Source organism: Triturus cristatus, chromosome 10 (genome assembly GCF_964204655.1).
Source record: "Triturus cristatus chromosome 10, aTriCri1.1, whole genome shotgun sequence".
In the NCBI taxonomy this organism is placed as follows: domain Eukaryota; kingdom Metazoa; phylum Chordata; class Amphibia; order Caudata; family Salamandridae; genus Triturus; species Triturus cristatus.
In genome coordinates this window covers 285,065,089-285,080,580 of record NC_140593.1, presented here as the reverse complement: position 1 = coordinate 285,080,580, position 15,492 = coordinate 285,065,089, and the positions used below count along the sequence as shown (strand labels likewise).

The window sequence follows — 15,492 nt, the reverse complement described above, 5'->3', positions numbered from 1 at the left end:
ATAGTTCTAAGTCAATGAATAAGGAAACAGTGCTAACCGCTGCAATCTCAAGGAATCAAGGATGAACACACAGCAATGCTTGTTCTAGAAACCTAGGGATTGTTGTGGCACAAGAATCTGTACATCCCAATGAAACAGAGGCTGAATTAAACCGGAACTTTGCATGAGTGACCAATGCTGGACTGGCTAAAACGGTGGGGCTCACTAATAGTCACATCATTCAGGTGTGATCAAGCTAGCATCTACCAGACATCGATATGTTGATTCCTCCATGCTTCTTTGCCCTGCAAGGTGGAGATTGATCAGGGGATTCTAGGAGAAAGCAGTCTTTTGTGAGTCAATCGCTCAATAAATGGCTGCACCCATTTGGCTCACATCCAAGAGCCTAGGACCCTTACAGGCTAACCATCAGAAGAATTCTGAGAAGCACTTTAAGGCAGGAACTTCTCTAGACTGTGTTCCTGAATGAGTGTTGCCACAGACTGTTTTTGACAGGTCTACCAGTCCAGTCATTTTGCCTGCATCATCCTTCAAACTCCTACTGTCCCCATCTTACCCCCTAGATCCTCAGTGAGAGAGGTTTTATTAAGACTGACATTAGAGGAATGGGCCTGTGTGTCTGGGTCACATGATCAGCTTACTGTGCACCAAAGCAATCCACGTGAGCACATTTATTCACATTCATACTCCAACTATGGAAAGGAAAGATTAAACCTGTGACGTGCCCCTTAAAAAATAATTCACAAAATAGCACCACTGGTCCACAAATTATGTTCCTCCAAGGAGAGGGCTTTCGATGAGATTCAAGTTGATCTCTTGTGTCCTTTTGGTACATCTAACATAGAGAACAGTCAGAGATTGTACCATCCTGGTTGAGGGGCACTAGCCACCTGCCAAAAGGCAGCATGAACATGCTGCGATGCGCATACACGAACCAACGGGCCAAAAAAACAGCTTTGTGTGTGTTTCATCAATCATCATGGATTCACCCCACTGTTTGCTAGAAGACAGATGGTACTAGAAAGGACTACAGCTCCTCAGGTGGGACTTCAGACTGACTTGTAAGAAGTGGGGAGAAAGTCATGCAGCTTAGTCCTAATTCATGATTGTGCAGAATGGGCCCTACACTGCCCATTTCCACATTATCAGATCAGTGGGGGGAATTTTATGTAATATATTAATGAATGAGGCGCATTATATGTGTAGCGTGCCTGCTGTCGCAATGTGTGTCGTTTTAGGGCTGATTTAGAGTTTGTTGAATGGTTTACTCTGTCACAACTTTGATCGCCATTTTACAAGTACCAGTGGATATAATGTACTTGTAATGCAGTGCACTGCATATCCGTCACAGTTGTGATGGAGTACTCCGACCACAGAGCTTTGAATCAATATGATTTATTATGGTTTATATGAAATTGTGAAGTTCAGTCAGGAAACTGTTTTACAGCTGGTTAAATGACTTATCCATTTCATTCAGGGTCAATGGGAAATTAGTAGCACTGAAGGTGATCAGACTACAAGAAGAGGAAGGTACTCCATTTACAGCCATCAGGGAAGGTAGGTGTATTTTAATTTATTGTATGCCTGCAGCAGAAATATCAAATTCACTATTGTTTGAATTACCCTGCCAAGGAAACACAATTCTCATTTCTGAGTAGTAACAGGAGCTATATTGCCTTGCATGCTCTAAAGACATTTAGTTAGCTGTTTGTTCTTTTGTTGCTCCTTGCGTGCCGGTGTTAGTATGTCCTCTGCTTACCAGTGAAATGTTTTCTGGCTTACAGACGCATGCGTTTACCAAAGAAAAAAGGCATTTGTAGGAATGTTCTTTTTTAGGTCTCGCCTAGGCAGTGCTAGCGCGGTCTCTTCGAGACATGCTGTATTGAGGTATGACTTGAAGCTGCGCCCATTCTCCGCCCATCTTTTTGATTGGCTGCTATTACTGTCTTTTGCAAATGTTGGCTTTTGATTTGTTAACAGGCTTATTAGTCCCTCTTTAGTATCTCCCTGTCTTCTGTTGTTACCTCCCAAGAGAACTGGACTTTTTACATGTGTTGTTTCTCAGTATGTTTTAATTACAGTCTGTAAGCACCATTTTGTTAATGACTTTCTTCAGGCTATTGTTGAAAGACGCTCCCTATCCTCCCCTCCCACTCCACAGCTGCCATGCACATGATATCTTTGATTTGTTTTTATAGCGGTTTAGCAATGGTGGCCACGCGCCTTTCTTTTGTTTACTCTCATTTTAAACATTGTATTTCTTTTTCTCACAACTCTGCACGACAGTAATGGCAACAGCATGTCTTATTTTTAAAATGTATGGCTTGCAGTGGCACCCACGTGTCTTCATTTTAAAATGTGGGTTACTTTAACTAAAAAAATATATTTATTTTTGCAGTGTGGGACGATTTAAGAATAGCGTCCTGAACCTTGCTTTTGTTAGGCTTTTATTCCGTGCACACACTAGGATCCAGCCCTATCCAGGGCAGCCAACGCTGCCTCAAACCCCCCTCCATGCCGATTCCACAACAATAGGGCGAGAGGCACATAATGGAGCATGCATGGCTCCGAGCAAGCCTTCTGCCTCAAACGCTATTCACCGGTTCGAGGCTTCTGGGGACAATGGCATGCTTTGTAAAGGGATGCTAATCACAAACTAAACAAAGATCCCAATGGCTAGCCATGCAAGGTTGTGGGGACGTACGCCAGGTTAGTAGTATCATGGTATTTGTGTGGACTACACAGTTATTTCTGTGTACGGTATATCTTGTTGTTTAATTGTGGTTGGATGGTAATTTTTATAATAAAGTGACTGGTGGCCTTTCGTACTTTCCAAAGTAGTAATCCGGAAATGAAAACAGAAATGTGAAATCTTTTGAGCATTGTATGTGGGTGCTTCTTGCTAAATTTTGTAATTTTTCATGCAGCGCTCCATTGCATGTAGGATAGTAAATGTGGACCTACCTGTTATAATGTCTTCGATCTCCTACTTCTAGATGTTGGGTGATGACCTCGGGTTACATAAGACCTCCCTCATAAAGATGGCAGAGGCCTAACAACTAGATGAGTCCTCATAAACATCTTGCTCAGTGTTTAGCAGTAATGCGCATTGGCGAGATGGCAAAAAAAGCAAGCATTTGCAATGCAATAGGTCTTGCATTTGTGAGAGGTTAAGCTATCGGCATTGTAAATGACAATGCCTTTTATTTATGTTTTAAAAACCAACACACAACTAAAAAAGCATTGTTATTTACAATGCCAATAGCTCAAACTCTCGCAAATGCAAGGCCTATTGCATTGCAAATGCTTGTTATTCTTGCTACTAAAAGTTTTCTAACCAAAGTGCGTGGCTTTTTACTAATTTCATAGCATTCCCGTTCTCTTTACTATTTACCACTAGATTGCATTTCTTTTCCTGTTGATCCCCAATCACTGACTAATTACTGTTTAGTAAAGTCACAGTTATAACCTTTTCTGATTTGACTAGTTTGATACTGCCTATTTTGGTCCTGGAATCTGTTCAATTCTAACTTGAAATGTGCATGGAATTAGTAAACAATAAAGTGGAAAGTGCAATCAATAGTTGCAGACTGATGATGCTCGCTCTGTGTCACTCATGACCTGCTTTTGGTGTCAGACATGTACCACTCATTAAGTGTGGGGCTCACTTGTTTGGCAAAATGTGTTGGTTACATAAATATTTTCATGTAGTCAGACAGCTCTATCCAAGGCAATTCCTTCCAAGGGGCATTATAAGTTGTGGTGAATACAGTTGTACTTACACCTGTACATTCGGGCCAATTCAGGGACTATTCCACTTTCTGAAGAACTATGATATTCCCTGAATTTGCTCAAGACTCACATAGTTTCACTTCACCCATTGCTACAGCCGGCAGGTTGCAGGAATAGTTGAAGGTAAATTTTTGCTGCCTCTGCTCTCGGTAATTTTTTTTGCTGTTTCAAAGGGCACTTTTTTGATCGCGGTTTGATTTAAACTTCATAAACTTCAAGTTTGAAGTAGCCGACATCGTTTTACAAAATATTTGCAAAGTTGCCAAGTTACTGAGTCTGCAACTTTGCGAAACCCTAATTACAATTCCCCTTGGGCAAGCTTCACAAATAACCCAAATACATTCTGAAATAAATAAAGACTAATTCTGGAATGAGGTTCTTCTGAGTATTTATGGGCAGCATTTTTCAGACTACCAAATAAATCGCATACTGGTTAACTTTTTTGTACATCACACGTGGTTGTTGTAGCTTCTTACCAGCCGGGGAACCCTCTAATAATCACGATGCACACGGAGCTTTGTATTACATGTCTTTATTCTGCAGCATGTAACTGTGAAACCAACATTCTAAAACAAGCATTCATGGCATTTGGCTCTGGGCCCTACGTCATGGCTCTACAGAGTCCGTTAGGAGCCAAAAGGGTTCAATATCTCAAGACACTACATCTCCCCCTCTGTTAAATAAAAAAAAATACAATTACCCCCCCCCAAAAAAGTGTATATGTGTGTATATATATATATATATTACCTACTGGAGTTTTTTCTTTTGCCGATATCGTTGGCGCCGTTTGATGAATCTTTGCAAAAGTTTCCAGAACAAAGGTTCACTTGGGTCAGGTCCTGTCTTGAAAGTTTTAGGGTGATTCGTCAAGCGGGCCGAGAAAAAAGGGAGGTCCCAAAATGCGTTTTCCCCATGTTAATTTCCAAAGGAAAAATTGGAACAGGCTACAGCCCGAAGTGCTGAACGGAATTACACCAAATTTGGCAAAAGGTAGTCCTTGGCTCAGAAAGCGACCTTTTTTAAAAAATTGTGTAAATTCGTTCAGTAGCTGCTGAGAAATTTAAAAAAGAAAAACATCGATATCTGAGCACCGAGGAGGAGTCGCGACTCCTTCCGAGCACGAGTTGACTTCTGATTGGCTGCCAACACTCCAAACCAGGAAGTGTTGGCAGCCATCTTGTGACTCGGTAACCGAGCATAAAAAAAAAACGCCGGAATTCGCGCTAGGTGCGCTAATCCTGCCGATAAAATAAAAGAAAAAACTAAGTGCGGGCTCCCGTGCTTCGTTATCCTTAAGCCTCCGGGTGGGCCAGGGCCCGGGGGCAAAATTTATAATGTATGCAGGGTCTGCCACCTCCGCGGGGCTTTCTGTAATTATATGTCGAGGGCATGCAGCCCCCCCGGGCTTTGTTTAATAAATGTGTGGGGAGGCTCCTGCCCACCACCTCCCTGGGGGCTAAATATTCAAATATGGGGGTCCATTGCAGAACCCCGGGTGCTGTAAACACTTGGGAGGGGGCCACTCCTGCAATGTCCCGGGGTGCCCATCCCCGGGACATTGCTGTTTGCTATGGCAGGAGCACGGCTCCCACCCTGTCATAGCAAACACTGCTTTGGTTTTTGGAAGCGAGAGCAGTAAAACCTGCTCTTGCTTCCCAAAAAAAAGCAGGATTGCTTTTGCACAAGGGGAGCTGCATGTCAGCAGCTCCGCTTGTGCAAAAGCAATGTCGGCTCTGCAGAGGTGGGGAGCCGGCGGGACCGTGGGGGCATTGGGGCTCCCCCCACGGTCCCCAACACAAAGGTCCATCCCCAGGGAATGGGGTCCCCGGGGCCAGAAGTGGCCCAGGAGCGGGGCCACGCGGCCCCCCTCCCGTAATTAAAACATTTTTAAAAAGAGGCCCTGCCTCGGGGGATGGGGTCCCCGGGGCCAATAGTTGGCCAGGAGGGGGACCACTCGGCCCTCCCTCCCCTTTAATTATATTTAAAAAGAGGCCAGCCACAGGGATGGGGTTGGGGCCATTAGTGGCCATGGGAAGGTGGCCACACGGCCCCCTTCCCTATTCATATATTTCTAAAAAAGGAGGCCAGTTCCAGGTGGATGGGGTCCCCGGGGCCAAAATCGGCCTCGGGAGGGGGCTCCACAGCCCCCTTCCCGTTTTTTCAATTTTTTTAAAAAAAATGGTCAGGCCCTGGGGGATGGGGTCCCCAGTGCCCCAAAATACTAGAAGAATGGGGGCCAGACAGCCCCCTTCTAAAAAAAAATATATATTTAAAAAAAAAGCCGGCATCTCGCCGGAGGCTCTGCCCCCTCCCTGTACCCCTGTGCAAACGCGCCCCCTAGCGCATTTTAAGTAGGGGAATTAATTCCTCTTGAATACTGGGGGTCCCTGGGAGCCAACTAGCCCACTAGGTACCTTCAGTAAGCGCCACACAGCTGGATTGCTGAGAGGTGGTCGAGGCCACGCCCCTTTTTGCACCACTCTGCAAACGCGCCTCTTGGCACACTGCTGGTGGGGTGATGAGGTCCTCTTTTGTCCTGAGGACCTCAGGACACAAGTGGACTTTATACCCTGAGCAGCAATGTGCCACGAGTCACGTTTGCAGAGTCATGTAAAAAAGGGGGCGTGGCCTTAGAGCACACTCAGCAGTCTAGCTGTATGGGGCTTACTGGAGGTAACAGGCGAGCTAGTTGGCCCCCAGGGACCCTCAGTATTGAAGGGGACTTAATCCCCCAACTTAGAACGCACCAGGAGGGGCGTTTGCAGAGTGGTGGAGAAAGGGGCCGTGGCCTGTGTCCAGCTTTCAGCAATCCCAATATATGGGACATACTGGAGGTATCAGGTAGTTGGCCCCTAAGGACCGCCAGCAGCGAAGGGGACTTCAATCCCTATCCAAGTGTGCGCCAGGAAGTGCGTTTGCAGAGTAGTGGGGAAAGGGGGCGTGGCCTGCTATGACAATTTAGCATTTCTGCTGTGTGGGACTTACTCGAGGTAATAGGAGGAGTAGTTGGCACTTAAGGATGTCCTTGAGGGCCAACTACCTCTTTTGTTACCTCCAGTAAGTCCCACACAGTGGGATTGCTAAGACGTCTTCGGAGGCCATACCCCTCTTTCTCCACCACTCTGCAAATGCACCTTCTGGCAGAGTACGGGATGGGAGAAGAAGTCCAATTTACTCCTGAGGGACTTTGGGGGCCAAGAAGCCCTCCTGGTACCTCCTGTAAGTCCTATTCAGAGTAATTCCTGAGCGCTTTTTGGAGGCCCAGCACCCTTTCTCCGCCAATCTGCAAACGCGACTACTAGTTAAAGAAGTGTTTGCAATGTTATAGGTTTCGCATTTTCAAGAGTTAGAGCTAATGGCAATGTAAATGTAAAAGTTTTTAAATGTTTTTCGAAGTGGAGTGGATGTACGTTGTGTGTAGTGGAATTATGTGGTAAATTGTGCAGTGAAATTATGTGGATAGAAAGTATGTGGTATTTATTTTATAGGAATTATGTAGAGTGGGATTATGTGTTATGGAGAGTAATTATGTGGCATGGTAGTCTGTGTTCTGGAGTGGTAATGTCTGGTTTAGTCTTCCTCGTTTCCATAGAAGCTCAACTATGAACTCAGTGAGTCAAAAAAAAGAAAAAACCACTAAGGGGCACTTCTGGACCTAGTCAGAGGTGTGAGCAGGGCCACTGGAATTATGCAACTGTTTGGCTGCACCAACTTTTGCACAAATATACATTTTCCGCATTAGCCACATATTTCATCATCTGCTCCCTAATCTGCAGATTTGAACAAAAAAAGCCTTGTTTCTAGCTCAAACGGCTCAAACGTTACCAAAAATGCAGCGACAAGTGTTACAGCGTGTTGGAAAGCCCTTTGCAAATCTAGAATGGTCAACTGTTACTTATTACTAAATGTGGGTGTTAAATTGGGTACTAATGGTGTGCAGGCCACTCTTGCTTCCTTCTGCGCCTCTCTTGCCTCTTTCTGCATTTCTGTTTCTTCCTTGTGCACATTTCTTTCTTTTTCTGCACTTCTTTTGCCTCTCTGCAAATCTCTTCTTTCTGCACCTCTCTTGCCTCTTTCTGCACCTCTCTTGCCTTTTTCTGCACCTCTCTTGCCTCTTTCTGCACCTCATTTGCTTCTTTCTGCACCCCTGTTGACTCTTTCTGCACCCCTGTTGACTCTTTCTGCACCCCTCTTGACTCTTTCTGCACCCCTCTTCCCTCTTCGTGCAACTCTCTTGCCTCTTTCTGCACCTTTCATGCCTCTTTCTGCACCTTTCATGCCTCTTTCAGCACCTCTGTTACTTCTTTCTGCATGTCTCTTCCTTCTTTGTGCACCCCTCCTGCCTTTTTCTGCACACCTCTTGCCTCTTTGTGCACTTCTGTTGGTTCTTTCTGAACTGCTCTTGCTTCTTTCTGCACCTTATTTGCTTCTTTCTGCACTTCTGTTGCTTCTTTCGTCACCTCTGTTGCTTCTTTCAGCAATTCTCTTGCCTCTTTCTGCACTTCTCTTCCTTCTTTCTGTACCCTTCCTGCCTCTTTCTGTACCTCTTGCCTCTTCTACCTCTTGCTGCATTCCTCTTGCATCTTTTTGCACCTCTGTTGGTTCTTTCTGCACTGCTCTTGCTTATTTCTGCACTGCTCTTGCTTATTTCTGCACTGCTCTTTCTTATTTCTGCACTGCTCTTGCTTCTTTCTGCATCGCACTTGCCTCTTTCTGCACCTCATTTGCTTCTTTCTGCACCCCTGTTGCCTCTTTCTGCACCCCTCTTCCCTCTTCGTGCAACTCTCTTGCCTCTTTCTGCACCTTTCATGCCTCTTTCAGCACCTCTGTTACTTATTTCTGCATGTCTCTTCCTTCTTTCTTCACCTCTGTTGCTTCTTTCAGCAATTCTCTTGCCTCTTTCTGCACTTATCTTCCTTCTTTCTGCACCCTTCCTGCCTCTTTCTGTACCTCTCTTGCCTCTTCTACCTCTTGCTGCATTCCTCTTGCATCTTTTTGCAGCTCTGTTGGTTCTTTCTGCATCTCACTTGCCTCTTTCTGCACTGCTCTTGCTTCTTTCTAAACCTCTGTTGCTTCTTTCAGCAATTCTCTTGACTCTTTCTGCACTGCTCTTGCTTGTTTCTTCACCTCCCTTGCGTCTTTCTGCACCTCTGTTGCCTCTTTCTGCACTTCACTTGCTTCTTTCTATACCTCTCGTGCCCCTTTCTACAGCTCTATTGCTTCTTTCTGCACCCCTCCTGCCATTTTCTACACCCCTCTTCCCTCTTTGTGCAACTCTCTTGCCTCTTTCTATACCTCTCTTCCCTTTTTTCTGCACTTCTCTTCCTTTTTTCTGCACCCCTCGTACCTCTTTCAGCATCTCTGTTGCATCTTTCAGCACCTCTTTTGGTTATTTCTATACTGCTCTTGCTTCTTTCTGCACCTCAATTGCCTCTTTCTGCATTTCTCTTGCTTCTTTCTACACCTCTGTTGCCTATATCAGCAATTCTCTTGCCTCTCTCTGTACTTCTCTTGCTTGTTTCTGCACCTCCTTTGCAAATTTCTGTATCCCTCTTGCCTGTTTCTGCTGCCTCTTCCCTATTTCTACACCTCTTTTGCTTCTTTCTGCACTGCTCTTGCTTCTTTCTGTACCTCTGTTGCAAATTTCTGTATCCCTCTTGCCGCACCCCTGTTCCCTCTTTCTGCACCTTTCTTGCCTGTTTCTGCACCTCTCTTGCCTCTTTCTGCACCTCTGACTTAGAGGTAGTTTTAATCCCCTGCCCTATTATGTACTAGGGCCTTACCGGGGAGGACATGCCAATCACAGGGGTACCCCAACCCATGTACCCTAGTGTATGTAGGTGTTTTCACTGTATTCTAAGTGTCTTTCAGGATAGCTCTGGCTCCGGGCCTGGTTAGTCAGAGTCAGTTGCCACCAGTACCAGTCAGCAAAATTTTAGGGCACAGGATGACTTTGCAACAAGGCCTCTTTCTGCACCTCTGTTGGTTCTTTGTGCATATCTCTTGCTTCTTTCTGCACCTATCTTCGTCTTTCTGTACTTCTGTTGTCTCTTTCTGCATTTCTCTTGCTTCTTTCTGTGCGTTTCTGCCTCTTTCTGAACATGTCCTACCTCTGTAGAAATAGTTAGAAATTAGAATTTAAAAAACCTTTGAAATTCACTGAAAAAAACATAGGTTTCAGGGACGTTATACTTAGAAATTAGCTTTTAAAGAACCATAGAAATTAACTGAAAAAAACATAGGTTTCAGAGACATTCTAGTTAGTTGGACATTTCACTCATACAAAACCAGAGAAATTCGGCCGTTATAGTTAGTTGAGCCAACTTTAATTTGTGACCCCGCAATGCACTTCTGATGACGTCACATATACATCATTCATGATATGGTCAGTGACATCACGGATGGCATCACAAATGACATCACTGATGACATCATCCACGTGATAATCTGATGCATCGCCTCACACCCTAATATAACCTTTGATACACCCACTCTACAATACAGACTAGCATTTTTGAAACCATAGACACACCAATACCAGTTACTACATACCCACTCACTGATTCCTAGGTCTACACACACGTTCACTCATTCACCCATACAGTCACTCATACATGTAGTCACTTATCAATACAGCACTATCATTTGCACTCATACACCTATACAGACACTCTCACATCGCCCCTCATCCATAGAGTTACTCACACACGTAGCCAATCATGCAAAGAATCATTCATCTATACAGTTATACACACACCACCTCACTTATTCATACTGATATTAACACATACTTACTCTATTATACAATCACTAATACAAACACACACTCATCCATACAGCCACTCTCACAATCACTCACTCTCACATATAGTGATTTCTATACCCCAACACTCACATATACTGCCTTTCACATATGTAGGTACTCACACATGCACCACTGAAATATCCATTCACTCACCAAGACACCCATACACACTCACCCACCCATACAGCCCTACACAAAGGCACTCTTGAACCCATACACACAGTGAATTACCTACTCACACATCTATGCACATTCTCCCACCCCCCCACCCACACAGACACTCAGGCACCCATACAGATACTCAGACAACCAATCTATATCCCATATAGACACTCATGTAGCTACTCACCAACCGATGCAGCCACTTACACACCAACCAACAGACTGATACAGACATTCACACAGTTTAGTAACTACCCCATGCATTCGGTAAGACACGTTTAATCACTCACTTATAGTCAGTCACACACCTATTAATTCATCCATTCATACACCCACTCATTCTTCAATACACCCTGGACTATAGATCTAAAACATATTTAGACTTTACAGAAACACACAGTCACTGGATGATGTCATCAGTGATGTCACTGACCATGTCACGAATGATGTAATATGTGACGTCATCAGCAGTACATTGTGGGGGCGCGAGCTATAGTTAGCTCATCTAACTATAACGGCCAATTTCTCTGGTTTCCTACGAGTGAAATGTCCAACTAACTATAACGCCCCTGAAACCTGTTTTTTTCAGGGAAAAATAAATATATTTATATATATATATATATATATATATATATTTCAATCAAATTAGTCCATAGTGAAGGGTGTACTTTCCACAGTTGGTGCACTCGTCAGGGGTGGGCTATCCCCACAAATTATTAGTTCCAACCAGAAAATAATGTTGCACTTGCCTTGCGGTATATCCAAGTACTTTATTGAGTCATAAAGCAACTCAGCCCAGTACTCCCACCTACGCGTTTTGACCACACTGGTCTTGATCACTGTAACAATTAGTCCATCATTGCTTTCACCATTTATACCTCTCTCCCACTTGGCCCATTAAGAGGCATTGTGGGAATGGTAGTTTTCACAAATACTGTTCAAAGTGAATCACTTCAAAACAATTCAAAATTGTAGTAATTGTACATGTTGTACTACAATGATAATCAAGTGTTGAATTCTAAGTAAATCATGATGTCATGAGGCTATGGATTTAATTTATCAAATATGTGTATATATATATATATTTTTAGATTTTTGTTTGTATGATTTATTTGAAACATGGTTTCGAATGGGGATATATCAAATGTAATAGTGTTTATATTCATTCTTCCTCTTGTTGCTCATTTTTCAATTTATTGTGAATAAGTGTCTATATGATGCACCCACAGTTATGGTAAAAACCATTGTGGTCCCCATCGATCAGAACCATTCGAGATGTGGGGTGCAATGAATTGGTATAGACTAAGTGTCAAATTGATTTGTACTGACTAAGTGTCATCATAGCGATACCAAAGGGGATGATGGACGGAGCACTTGAGCAAATCAAACACTCACCCCCAGTCAACTGATCTGGGTTTAATCCATCATCATTCTTTAGGTCACTCCACCACCCCAGTTCAGACATGGCCATATGCAAATCAGTCTGACCCTGTGCCTCATGGGAACAGTCCAGCCCGATCTGCCAAGCCATGTCTTCCCTGGACCGGAAACAAGCATCCTGGGACCAGTTTCGGTTTCATAACCCTCCTCAGCCAGGCTATCTTGAATCCAGTGGCAAAGTGAGCAAGGGACCCACGGCTGGGCATACCCTGCCAACATAGGGCGAGCAAAGCGATACCAAAGGGGATGATGGACGGAGCGCTTGAGAAAATCAAACACTCACCCCCAGTCAACTGATCTGGGTTTAATCCATCATCATTCTTTAGCTCACTCCACCACCCCAGTTCAGACATGGCCAGATGCAAATCAGTCTGACCCTGTGCCTCATGGGAACAGTCCAGCCCGAACTGCCTAGCCATGTCTTCCCTGGACCGGAAACAAGCATCCTGGGACCTGTTTCGGGTTCATAACCCTCCTCAGCCAGGCTATCTTGAATCCAGTGGCAAAGTGAGCAAGGGACCCACGGCTGGGCATACCCTGCCAACATAGGGCGAACGAAGCAATACCAAAGGGGATGATGGACGGAGCGCTTGAGCAAATCAAACACTCACCCCCAGTCAACTGATCTGGGTTTAATCCATCATCATTCTTTAGCTCACTCGACCACCCCAGTTCAGACATGGCCATATGCAAATCAGTCTGACCCTGTGCCTCAAGGGAACAGTCTGACCCTGTGCCTCATGGGAACAGTCCAGCCCGAACTGCCAAGCCAGGTCTTCCTTGGACCAGAAACAAGCTTCCTGGGACCGGTTTCAGGTTCATAACAGAAGCAGTTCGGGCTGGACTGTACCCATGAGGCACAGGGTCAAGACTGATTTGTATATGGCTGGGTTCAAACTGGAACGGCATGGTGAGCAAAAGAAGATGGATTTAGGCCCGGATCTCTGTATTGGGATGGATGTATGACATTGGTCTGCATTCTGTCCATCAACTGTTGTTTTTGTAAGTGTCATCATATGCAACAAGTTTGTATTAGTTGTTGAATCCACACTATTCATAAAAGTATCCCCCCCACATTGTTGATTACAAATTGTTTGGTGCTTTACCCCATATGATGACCTGAAAAAGTCAAAAGTGAATTAAAATGTACTTTTACAAGTGAATGTACATTTCTTCGTCCCCATTCAGGCCTGCGGAATTTTTGGTCTTAAATCTGATGATGAGTTGTGATTCTAATCGCCTTAATTTAAGAATTCTATCTCCACCACTCTCATTTTGTGGAACTGTGGCTATTCCAGAGTATGTTATATTTAACCAACACTTTCCTTCATGCATGATCATATTATTTGCAATTGTGTAACTGGTGTCTCTGTTCTGTATTGCTCTTATTGTTCCAAGATATGCTTTTTCAATGGACATATTGTGCTGCCAATGTATCTCTTACCACAAAAGCACTGAATCATATAGACTGCAAAAACTGAATCACAAGTGATCTTTTCATTTATCATGAAAGTTGTTCCCCGTGGATCTACAAGCTTTTTGATATTTCTACCTATTTTGCATGCTTTACATTTACTGCATTTAGCAAATTCTTTCTGTTGATTTTCTAGCCAATTTTCAATTTTTTTCATGGTGAAATAACTATTGACCAGGTTGTCTGCCAATGAAGGGGCTTTTCTAAATGTTATCAATGGCCTTGTTCCTAGTTTTTCACCAATATCCAAATCCCTCTTTAATAAATACATTTCAATATTTGTCTAAAATGCCTTTAATTTTATAGCTCTCTTTACTGAGCACTCTCCTGCTGAAACCGCACAAATTCAAAAAGAAAAAAACTTTCAACTGCACCTTCTCGGGTCTGGCCCCAAGAATTTGCAACGCTCTACTGCCTGATATCCGTTCGAACCCTTCGACCACCTCATTCAAAATAAAAGTCAAAGGCCTTCTCTTAAATAACCAGCTGCAACAATCGTCATGAAGTCAATATAACTAATCTTTTTATACCCTAGAGAAATCATGGTTATCTCATTTTTTTGTGACATTTTTGGGATGAAACGTATGTTCTCGCTATATGTACCTCATGTTTGTTTTCGCTCTTATTGTATTGGGGTTGGTTCACTACAAACTTTTAGGATGTTTACTTGCTTAGTGACTAATTGTATCCTTTTTTTGATGAACAGCGCTCCGATACCCTTTTCGGGTCATTTTCGCACTTTATAAAACATTTCAAATACAATCATTCTCATTCATTCATCACTGTCATTGATGTTCTTCTTTTCTTTGTTCACAAGGGTCTGTGCTCGTGTTAGAGATCTTGCTTTTTCTTCACCCTGTTTGATGTCACTGTATTTGTATCCTCTACATATGAATCTTCTCGTGATGTCCTTGAATTTAGTTACCATCTCCTCATTTTTCGAACAGTTCCTCTTCATTCTTATAAATTCCCCATAGGGGATACTATTAATCAATGAGTTTGGTTGAAAGCTTGAGCCATGGAGGAAACTGTTAGTAGATGTTGGTTTCCAAAATACTGTAGTTTGTATTATGTTGTTCTGAATGTATAAAATTGTATCCAAAAACTGTATTTCACAAGGGCTAATATTGCATGTAAATTTCGGACCCACTTTGTTGTTGTTGAGTATTGAGAAGTATTCTATAAATTCTGTTGCAGTCCCATTCCAAATCAAGAACAGTTCATCTACGAATCTAGACCACAGGGCTACTTTCGCCATATACTGTTTATTTTCCTCTCGCCAAGCTATGGTCTTCTCCCACCAACCCATCAAATTTGGGAGAAGACATGATCGAAAATAAAAATGTTATTTCTTAGACACAGTATGATCATCTCCAACAACATTTGTGTATGCTGCAGTTCTTCAATTGGTCTTTGCTTCAAAAATTGCCCTTAGGCTAATTTCATGACTAATTGATAAAGTGATGTCACATTAATCGTTACAAGTAGATACCCATTTTGCCAGCCCATGTCCGTGAGAACGCTTAAGAAGACACCGGTATCCTTAATGTATGAACTTAAGGTCGACACAATAGGTGCTAGGAAATGGTTCACATAGGTGGCAATATTTTCATACAGAGACCCACAGCTGAGACACAAGAGCATATTTTGCTAAGATCCATCTTCACCTGTTTTATATAGGTAATTGTTTTCCTTTAGGCTATGGTTCCTCTGGACTTACATTCTGTGAATGTGCCACCGTCTTTTTTGTTGAGTGAAGTGTCTGTGACAATTTTGAATTTGGTCTTTAATGTGTTAAATGCTGTCCAGAGTAAAGTAC

General features: G+C 43.3%; 1 protein-coding gene across 5 annotated transcripts in view; it reads left to right on the top strand.

Annotated features, from left to right (window-relative positions):
- The window catches only part of CDK14 (cyclin dependent kinase 14), a 2,110,677-nt gene that overhangs the window by 802,058 nt on the left and 1,293,127 nt on the right, over nucleotides 1-15,492 (top strand). For all 5 annotated transcript variants that reach the window (XM_085631156.1, XM_085631160.1, XM_085631158.1 and 2 more), the window contains one exon: nucleotides 1,478-1,557. In XM_085631156.1, the coding sequence (XP_085487282.1) occupies nucleotides 1,478-1,557 (80 nt within the window). The remainder of the gene's footprint in view (nucleotides 1-1,477; nucleotides 1,558-15,492) is intronic.